Source organism: Mus caroli, chromosome 14 (genome assembly GCF_900094665.2).
Source record: "Mus caroli chromosome 14, CAROLI_EIJ_v1.1, whole genome shotgun sequence".
Lineage (NCBI taxonomy): Eukaryota > Metazoa > Chordata > Mammalia > Rodentia > Muridae > Mus > Mus caroli.
In genome coordinates this window covers 111,971,569-111,982,130 of record NC_034583.1, presented here as the reverse complement: position 1 = coordinate 111,982,130, position 10,562 = coordinate 111,971,569, and the positions used below count along the sequence as shown (strand labels likewise).

At 40.4% G+C, this 10,562-nt stretch overlaps 2 protein-coding genes across 10 annotated transcripts in view; one reads left to right on the top strand and one right to left on the bottom strand.

Moving 5' to 3' along the window:
- Tmtc4 (transmembrane O-mannosyltransferase targeting cadherins 4) overlaps positions 1-4,588 on the top strand; it is a 63,629-nt gene extending 59,041 nt beyond the window's left edge. For 6 of the 8 annotated variants that reach the window (XM_021182605.2, XM_029468858.1, XM_029468857.1 and 3 more), the window contains exons 17-18: positions 2,268-2,337; positions 3,400-4,584. In XM_021182605.2, the coding sequence (XP_021038264.1) occupies positions 2,268-2,337; positions 3,400-3,548 (219 nt within the window). In that variant the 3' untranslated portion in view covers positions 3,549-4,584. Of the gene's footprint in view, positions 1-2,267; positions 2,338-3,399 lie in introns of all 8 variants that reach the window. The other 2 variants (XM_021182603.2, XM_021182604.2) reach the window with 1 other exon arrangement.
- LOC110309873 overlaps positions 1-10,562 on the bottom strand; it is a 26,644-nt gene that overhangs the window by 15,001 nt on the left and 1,081 nt on the right. The window contains exon 2 of one of the 2 annotated variants that reach the window (XR_002379758.2): positions 8,616-8,670. The exons of the other annotated variant lie outside the window; for it this stretch is intronic. The gene's annotated coding sequence lies outside the window, so the exon portion shown is untranslated. The remainder of the gene's footprint in view (positions 1-8,615; positions 8,671-10,562) is intronic. 2 annotated transcript variants of the gene reach the window in all.

The window sequence follows — 10,562 nt, the reverse complement described above, 5'->3', positions numbered from 1 at the left end:
CTAAGTTTCTGGGCTAATATCCACTTATCAGTGAGTACATATTGTGCGAGTTCCTTTGTGATTGGGTTACCTCACTCAGGATGATACCCTCCAGGTCCATCCATTTGCCTAAGAATTTAAACCCATTAAAATTTATGTTGCTTTCCAGTTCAGGGCTAATGTGGGAGAGCCAAGGTGATGTTCCCAGCCATCCCTTTCTGCATTGCTCATTCACTGCGTTGGGGTTTGAGGGCATGTCCCAGTGAGAGAGTAGTTTCCCAAACTCTGGTCATGTGTGCCGCACTGTTAAGAACTCCTTTGTTTCTCATATAGGTTCTGCCCAATTTATTTGCTTTGCTTTGTTTATTCATTTATATGTTATTTAAGAGACTGAGTCTTGCTATATTTTGTTATATAACACAGGTTGGCACTCTTCCATCCTCTTGCCTCAGCCTCCCAAGTCCCTGGGAGCATAGTACATCCAGTTGATGCTTCTCTTTACGTAAATATTTATTAAATTTCTTTTTATTTTATGACTGTGCACCACATGTGTGCATTGCCGAGGGAGGCCAGAAAAAGACATCATATCCCTTGAGGCTGGAGTAACACATGGTTGTCTGAAGCCATGTGAGTGTTGGGAAATCAATCTGGGTTCTTTGGAAAAGCAACTAGTATGTTGGAATGCAGATCTCCAGCCCTTTGAGTATATTTTGAACACAAATAAATGTGTTTTAAAATGTCATTATCAGAAAAATAGGGTAGCTAAGAAGTGAAAGTTTTACTCAGTCTCAGCTACTTAACTATCCCAGGCATAGGATCTGAGCCTGGGGTTACCCTCTTTAAAGGGAGATTGGCCCATGGTAGAGGGTATGAGCCACAAACCACCAGTTGCACAGACTTCGACCTGAGTGAATTGAAAGGAAGGTATCTTCTTGTGCTTGGTTTCAACTGCACATTAGACTGTCTCCCTTCCCTTCCCTGAGTCATGGCCCTTAGGGCATCCCATCTGAGGGCACAGGCTTAGTCTTAATGACAGGCTGCTGCTGTGACATTTTGTCTTCCAGGTACTCTCAACCCAGATCTCCACTTGTTCTAAAGACCCAAATTGCAGGACCATTTCCGGCTCTAAACCTTTGTTAATTGCTGTGTTTATTGTACTTCAGAAGAGAGTGTATTACTTTTCCTTTGTGTTGATAAACAAAATCTCCAAACTTTGGTTTAGGTTGATGGTTCTACATCTTGCTGGAGCTGGGATGTAAAACTGGCTCATCAATGACATCCTGTATATCGGATTGATGGCTTTATTCAAACCCTTTTAAATAATACTTCTGCACGACCAGGTTTTCTCTGAGCTATGTGGGTTCAGAGTTGTCCACCTAGACACCCAGCCTATTTCCCAGGACACCCATGGTCTATTCCATAGCAAAGAAACTGCTGTTCTTGCACTTTAGAAAATGCAGAGGCAGAGAGGCAGAAAGCCTACTCAGAGAAGCCAAAATTATCCCCAGTCTAGCATCATGGGTTGTATAAGCTCAGCATTTGGTGCCAGTTGCAGTGAGCTTGGCTCTACATGTGGGAGACATGCATTGTGGCCTAGGCTTATGTTAGTAGAGAGGTTGGACATCTATCTCTGGGCATCATGGTAGAAAATGACATCTAGGCTCAGTCTGGTAGAAAACCACATCACCCTGCTTCATGGTGACCTCACTGCAACTAAGGACAACTTAGAGGAAATGTAAATCTGTACAAAAATCATCCCATGCTCTCCAAGGGTCACAGTCATGCACAGTATTGGACAGCTCCCATCCTAAGTGGCCATTTCTTCCTCATTCTCTTTGCTAATTGCTGGGATGCATTTGCTAATCATCTGGGATGCAAGGGTGTTCTGGGTTTCTGAAGAGAATGAACGGCTTGTACCCCTACCTGAGAGTCTGCAGTAAGGCCTTCACTTCAGGTTGGGCATGCTGCCCTTGTGGGTGTCCTTGACAGCTTGGTGCTTTCCTTGTCTGTGCCCTTCCCTCAATGCACACTAAATCAAGTCATCTGATATAGGTTGTGAAATCCCAGCTACTTGTGAGGTAGAGCTTACAGGCTTTGCCATCCCCTCTCTCTGGCCACCACTGTGTTCTGCCACCCCCTGCCACCTTCCATGTTAGCTTCTTTAGCCTCTTCTGAGCAGGGCTGTTTCTGGAAAGGATTTGGTGATACAAAACAATGATGCTAGAAAGTAAGATGATTGGTTTTGCTTCGTGCATAATACCTTCTTCTGCATGTATTTTGTTTCATAGGAGTCTGAAGCTTTATTCCTCAAGGCAATTAAAGCAAATCCAAATGTTGCAAGTTACCATGGTAATTTGGGTAAGAAAATTTTCCATTTGAATTGTATTGAAATTTTGATATTATATACACAAGCACACACACACATATATATATACATATACACACACGTCATTCATATACATGAATATAATATATTGGTATATATTATATGAATATATATAATATATTATAATATATAATCTTTTGCAGAAGTAACGTTTAAAAGGTAACCTGTACTGACCCTGTCTCATGATTTTTTTTTAATGGGCTAGTGATACAGCTCAGTGTAGAGTGCTTACCCAGCATACACATTCATGTTCTTGTACCTCATGAAAAACATTCCTTATATACAAATCAGGTTTAGGATGCTGAAGGCTCGCTTTATTGTAACTATCATCTTACAGCCTCATTCTTAGGTTAGAGCCCCTAGTTCTGCCTAGAAACACAGCTGTTATTTCACTAAAAGATTTATGGACATCTTTATTTAAAATAAATGGTTGTGGTTATAGAAACAGCTCAGCAGTTAAAAACACTGGATGTTCTTGCAGAGGACCCAGATTTGGTTCCTAGGATCTACATGGAGGCTCACAACCATCTGTAACTTTAGTTCCAGAGGATCTGACATCTCCTAGTCTCCATGCACACCAGGCACTGCATGCAGGTGGTATACATATGTACAGGAAGGCAAAATAGTCATAAAAAATAAATCTTTAAAAAAATAAAATAAGTTGTGGGCCTTTCTAAAAAAGGGAATAAAATAATAAAGGACTGGACTTTGGCATAGCCCAAGCTCAGTACACTGCTGACTAGCTAGAAGTTTCACAGCAGCACTGAACAGTCTTGTGCCCTTTCTTGTAATAACATTTCTGGAAACACGTGAATCCCATCTAACAATAAGAAGAAACTCATGAGTAATAGGCAGGGCCCAGGGTACATTCCCCAGGGTGTGCAATTACAATAAATAAAGCTTTCAGTACAAACAATATTTTTTTAAACAGTGATTTCTGTAAAGGCTCTGCAATGGTTCTTTGTGCATGTGTTTGGGAATCCTGCAAGTTAGTCAGAAGCACTTCCAACTAAATTCATCTCCTGCTATTTCAGCTGTGCTTTATCATCGCTGGGGACATCTTGACTCAGCCAAGAAACACTATGAGATCTCCTTGCAGCTTGACCCTGTGGCAGTAGGCACCAAGGAGAATTACAGTCTTCTGAGAAGAAAGCTAGAACAAACGCAGAAGAAAGATGTCTGATCTTCCCTCTAATGTTTTGAGTTTGTGAGTGTGTGCATGAAGCCTCTGTTCAGATTGTGTGCTTACGTTTAGTCATTTAAAAGCCTCAGACATTTATTTTATTCTATTGTTATTTTTTCCTATGAAAACAATAACATGCAAAAAGATTATAGCACCAGCAATACACTCTTGAATGCTTGATAGGATTTTTGCATTGAAATTGTATTTTTTCACACAACTCAAATGTAATTCTAAAATCTCAAAAAAAAGAAACCTTTTTTTAAAAACTAAACAGAAAAACATATTATTTTGAATGAATTTTGATTGTGTTAAACTGCATTTAGGATGTGATTATCATGATGAGATGGAGTGACTTAGACATGCCTCCTACAATTTACATAGCCATCTACCGTATCTGTATATTAGCATGTTTATTTAATGACAAGAAAGAGTAAATCAAGATTTGGGTTTTTTTTTTAAGTCTCTTTGCAACAGTGTAACTTGAAGTTTGTAAGAAAATTATTTATTCACATTTTTGTGTTGAACAGGATAAGTAATTGAAGAAGGGAAAATTTTAATGTCTATATATTTATCTATATATTTTTTTCATAGGAAGGTATGGACTCCCATGCTTTTTTGATATGTATATTATTCACCAATGTGTGTGATGTTAGTATGCAGGATAATATTCTACTGTTAGTAGAGTACCCCTGACATACTTTAGGCAACCTAACATCCTGGTCTCTGTTCTGTCCATTGTTCAGAGGGCTACCTATGTGTATATGCTGTGTTTTCATGTTTTAGTTGTAAAGTGGGTTTCCATCTCACATGATAAAATCACAGACATTACTCTATCCAGAAAATGCAAAAAGATTAATTCTTTTTCACAAGAAGTCATAGCTCTGGATTGTGTGCTGTTCTTACAAACTGGGTTTGTTTTTCCTTTTCACATTAGAGCTCAACAATTTGTTTACTTAGTTTGTTCTTTATATACTGTTGACCTAATAATTTATGTAATCGCTGTCATTTCTTATGCAGTAAAATTATCACACAAACTGTCACGAAACTGTCTTGGCTTCTTTTTAGTTGGATGTTTTTGTCCCCCTCTCGCCCCTAGAGTTTGTTCTTTTCTAGTATACAAGTAAAACTGGTTTGCAGTTTCAGGGCCCACTGTCCATTCCTTTCCCACTGCTGAGACAAGACACCTGAGTAACAGGATAAAGGTGGAGGGGCTTATTTTAGGGTGGATTCAGGGTACAGGCTGTTGCAGCAGGGAAGGCATGGTGGCAGGAGTATGAGCAGCCGTTGTAATGTATCCATAGTCAGGACACAGAGCAATGCTTGCCACTGCCCTGCATCCATTCTCCTTCCATTCTCTCTGCAGGTCCCCTGCCTGTGGGTTGCTGCCACTCACACCTATGCAGGCTCTTACCACCTCTCTCATACCTCTGAAAACACCCTTATGCATACATAGGTGGGCCTAAAGTCAGTCAAGTTTACAACAAAAATCATCATAGGCCCATTTTATAGGATTCTGTTATGAAGTTATTGATGTTCAAATAATGAGATCAATGACAGATCCGTATTGATAGATTTGATTCTGTGTACTAAATTTTAGAGTAAAACTTTCACTTTTAATTAAAAGCAAGTGGAAGAATCAGTGTGCAGACAGGAACCAGGCCTGGTGGTGTGTATATAATCCCATCAACTTGGGAGGGTCACCAATTCAAGGCCTGCTTAGGTTATAGAATGAATTCAAGACCACATTGGGCAGCTAAGCGAGACCTTGTCTCAAAGTTAGTCAGGGTTTTCTAGAGAAAAAGAACAGGAGGGGGTGGAGAAGGAGGAGGAGGCAGGGAGAGAGAGAATAAAAAGGCTATTGGATTGATTTACACTGCACTTTCTAGGTTGTCCAACAAGAACTATCTTTACAATAGCTGGTTCTCAGTAATCCCAATCTGACGCTGAAGGCCAGGAGAATTCCCCCAGATAGCCACTGGTCTAAAGCCCACATCATAAAGCTAAAGAAACTGAAAGGAAAGCAGCATCAGTGGCAGCCACGTAGTAGATGGACTCAACAGCCAGGTGCAAAGGCAAGCAAGTGGGAAAAAAAATGTTAACTTTGCAGTTCCTTGCACCTGGGCTGCGGCAGGACCCTGAGGCCCACGTTTAAGATGGGTCTTCTCTCTTCAGGTGGCCTGGTCAAGACAGCCTCTCACAGGTGTACTCACAGGTTTGCCTTTTGGTTGGTTCCAGAGCCAGTCAAGTTGATGACCCAGAAGGAATCCTTAGGTTATAGTGATGTCTGTATATTGTAGACCTCAACCTGACAGTACAGACCAAAAGAAACGGAAATGCCTACACTCACTTTCCAGGGACAGAGCTGTATGTATACAGTGTACTTGTAGACCAGTGGTTATAATTTGTAGTAGTTGAAATATATCATCAAAGACGGTGCTACATTTCAAACATTTCTTTGAATGATCCCAATCAGCAACTTAACAGTTTTTATGGGGGTGTATTATTAATCTTTCTGTAGGGCCTAACTTGGCAGAAATAGTTTTTTTGTTGTTGTTTTGTTTTGTTTCAATGCTACTTGGTTTTTTGAGAGCAAAGAAAAATATTTCTTCTAAAAGCTCCTTCGCCCCCCCACCCCTTTCCTACTGATAAACTCTGGAGTCCAATAAAGATGTGTGCATCTGGTCCCCTAAACTCTAGCTGCTTTGTCTGTCAGGCTTCCCTCTGCAGCTGTTTTCTTTTCAGAGAAAATAGTCATTTAGCTGGATAATATTTCAGAAAGCATTTCATGGCTGCAGATTTTAGAAGTCTGTCATGTAAGCTTTTTTTTTTTTTTTCGTTTATTCCTGTCTTCAGAGAACTTTGGTATGTTTCATAGTGATCCTAAGACTAAAATTAGGCTGGCTTCCACTAACTTCTCTTCTTACCTAATAGTATGTGTGTGTGTGTGTGTGTGTGTGTGTGTGTGTGTGTCTGTGTGTGTCTGTGTGTGTATCTATGTGTATTTTGAGACAGAGTCTTTCTATACGGCCCAGCTAGCCTCAAACTCATGATCCTCTGCCTCAGCTTCCAAAGAAGCTGGGATTGCAAGCATGTGCCACCACACCTGGCTAATAGTTTTTTTAGTTTAATGTTTTGATTGTTAATGACAGATGGGGCAGCATTTAAACATGGGGAAGTCTGATCACAGTCCTTCACTTCACTTCCTTGGGTTTGGGTCTCATTTCAGCTGTGTTGCTGTAAGCTTTCTACTTGGTCACTCAGATTTGTTTGCGCTTTCGTGCATGCTTAAGTTCTTTTAGGTTTCATCCCATTAGGCACAGTCACACATCCCTGCATAGGGCTTTCTGGTTTTGAGTCTTGTATTACCTAGTGTGTTCATTGCATAGGGTTTCAAATTACTGACTTGAATGTATATATAGAAGATTAAGCACAGCATCAAAACTTTGGACATCTTTGGATCATATTCTTGATCAACCTGCTTGGACCCAGATAGACACATCTTGATACTCCTGCTGTAACATCCTAGGTAATTTGTTTACATTATTCTCCCCATTTTTCAAGTTTAAAGTGGGCCATAAGACTTTTTTTTATAAGATGAGAACCTCAGTGGACACTGAAATAAATTACCAATGTTAGACTGGGTTTTTAAAAGAGCAGCTGTGACAAAGGAGAGCTAACATTAGTAAATATGTCTGTTCCCTCATTCATTCAGTAAAAAGTAAGTGTCTGCTGTATTAATCATGTCTATATTGCTGTGATAAGAACACGATGGCCATGGCAACTTACAGAAGAAAGCTCATTTGGATTTATGGTCCCAGATGGAGTCTATTATGGCAGAGCAGACATTTGGTGGCAGAGCAGAAGCTGAGGGCTCACATCTCCAATGGCAAGCACAAAGCAGAGAAAGCCACTGGGCATGGTGAAAGCCATGAAACCTTAGCCTTCAGGCAGTAATATACCTCCTTGATCAAGTCCAAACTTCTTAAATTTACCCAATATTCAAACATTTGTGCCTATGGATAACATTGAAACTGCCATACCTACTATGTGTTAGAGTAACTAATTTCCCATGTTGTGGCTTCCAGATTGAGAGTTGTATCTGTGTAGACTGTGGCTATACCTCAGTGGTAGAGTGGGTAACCTAACATGCACTTGGTCCTAGGATTGAGCCCCAACACCATAAGAACTAACATTTAAAAAAAAAATTGTAGCTGTGTTCACTGTACATTTCTTTTGGGCAGTGTGCCTCTAGAGTACAGTAAGACACAAATATATGTGCCAGTCTAGAGATTTTAGTTATTTATTGCATCTAATTATTGCAGTCAGGTTAATTTTTAACATCATTGGAGACCCACAAAGGCTGTAGTCTCTCTGCTTTCACGGAGGCTTTCTGGGGTGGACAACTCAGACACCTGTCAGAAAATTGGACTCAGCATGCCTCTCAAGATCACAGGATTAGCAAGCGGCCAGAGCGAGCGGATGAGTCTTCTTGATGGATTAATCAGAGCTACTCATAATAAATGTTGAAAGAATGTTGATTAGAAAATCATCCTTTGTTTGGGTTTTTGTCCCAAATGAATTAATTGATTCAGGCAAAGAGCAGCAGTGAATAAAACCATTAGCTGGGAGGCAAGTCTAGAAAGCTGAGCTCACTGCTGACTGGGATCAATACGTGACTCCCACTGTGAGACCATGTGAGTTACATAAACACCTAGAAGAATTCTAAAATAAATAGTTCCACCTGAATCTAAGCAAAAATTGCACGAGTCCTGAGTTTAAATTAAAAACTACAGATGATGTTGAATTTGTTATGATATAATGTAAGGACTTTAGATTTTTTAAGGAAGATATACAATGCTGGATGTGGAGATACACGGCAGGAGGATGGTGAGCTTGAGGTCACACTGGACTACATAGCAAGTTCTAAGTCAACCTAAGCTACTTAGTGACATCTAGTAAAGGGAGTGAGGAAGGAGAATAGGTCTCCTGGTGGCAGGCATGGGGATATCCCAACATCTCTGAGCCTGTTCCAATTCAAGGCCGACCTAGATTTCCTTGGGAGCTTACCAGGTCTGTGGGGCTACTCAGCCTGGTTCTTGCCTTCCTGTTCCATCACCCCTACCTGGTGGGGATGAGAAAACAAAGTTTGTCAATGGAGAGAAATGTTTGTCAGGACTATCTTTGGAAATGTAATTTGCCATACACATCTGCAATAGTGTTTATCCACTTCTGGACTACCCTTTGGTCAGAATCATAACAAAGGCTATGCTAAATACCCTGCCTAGCAAGTGTCATGCCATTGGAGCATTCCCTCACTGTTACACTTGCACCAACTGATTGACATCAGGAAACATGCCATTCCTTTCCCCAACTTGGTCCCATACACAGCACTAAACTTCAAATGATATCACAGACTTCCACTTTTATATATTCTGGTTACCTCCAACTTTAAAATTCTAAATTTCCAACCCATTTGTGGTAACTTGTGATAGCAGCTCTACAAAGGTAACTCAGTAGCAAACTCTCAGTAACACCACTGTGAGATTAGGCAATCAGAGTGTGAGACTTCTCTCTCACCAATGGGATGAGACTCAGTCATCACCTACGCCTGGAATAATGAATGGGAGCCATCTTGGCCCTAGTGTGCTTAATAGCTTAGTTTGGGTCTTGGTGCACCCATTTTACAAAAAGAATTGCCTTGTTGAGATACTTGGACTTTGTTAAGGTGAGGGGTTTTGTTTTCTGTTTGTTTTTATGAGATGCTGAGATGATTCTTTGCGTCTACCAAGCTTTCATTAGTAAAATGGGAAATAAAACTTTTCACAGAAGTCTGAGGAAGTTTAAGTAATACATAGACATAAGAGCAAAACACATTTTAAAAAATTCTAAAAACATTCTGATAAAGTATGTATGGAGGGCTGGAGAGATGGCTCAGCAGTTAAAAGCTTCCACTGCTCTTCCAGAGGTTCTGAGTTCAATTCCCAGTAACCACATGGTGGCTCACAACCATCTGTAATGGGATCTGATACCCTCTCGTGATGATCTGAAGATAGTGACAGTATACTCATATACACTAGTTAGATAGATAGATAGATAGATAGATAGATAGATAGATAGATAAAGTAGTTGCATGGTAGAATTTACTTTTCAGCAAACAAGGTGATAAGGTTGGAAGAACTTTGGAACAAGACCATGAATCTCAGGGTCAGCTTTCTTGCTTGTGTGGTGGTTTGAATGAAAATGACCCCCATAGACTCAGAGTGGCATTATTGGAGGTGGCCCTTGTTGGAAGATGTGTGTCACAGGGGCTGGGCTTTCAGTATATCTTTCTCTTCCTACTGTCTGCTTATCTGGATGTATAACTCTCGGCTACCTAACATCATGTCTGCTTTCATGCTGCCATGCTTTTCACCATGACAATAATGGACTAAACTCTAAAATATAAGCCAGCTCTGGTTAGATGTTTCCTTTATAAGAGTTGCTGTGGTCATGGTGTCTCTTCACAGCGATAGAAACCCTAAGACACCATAAGTCATTATTTTTAAAGGTTCAGTGACTATCAAAGACAGATGAATCTGATCTCACCATATTTACCTGGAACCTGGGGTTATTTGCTTATTTACTTTGTGCCCCAGTTGCTTCCAATAAATACAATGGGACCACTACTGCTTTTCTTGATTTCTCCACTGTAAAATGAGATTGTGGTAAAGGAGTAACTTCAAGCATTCTTAGACCCTTAACCTTCTTCGTCAACGATTTAGTTTTGTAAATTAGCTTGCCGCATTATGAGTGGCTCTGAGACTTTCCTACCTACTGCTTTGACTGCTCTTCTCTCCACGCCTCCTTCCCTCATCCCTGCCCATCTTTGATGTCATGTGTATCCTATTACTCCCCATTTCTCCCCTTCCTAGGCCCTCCTTTAAGACCCCATTTTCCTTCTCATGGTCTTCTTTCTATAAAGTTGGTGGTTTATAAATGTGATAATTGTTCAGGTTTCTTGTAGACTTGGACATC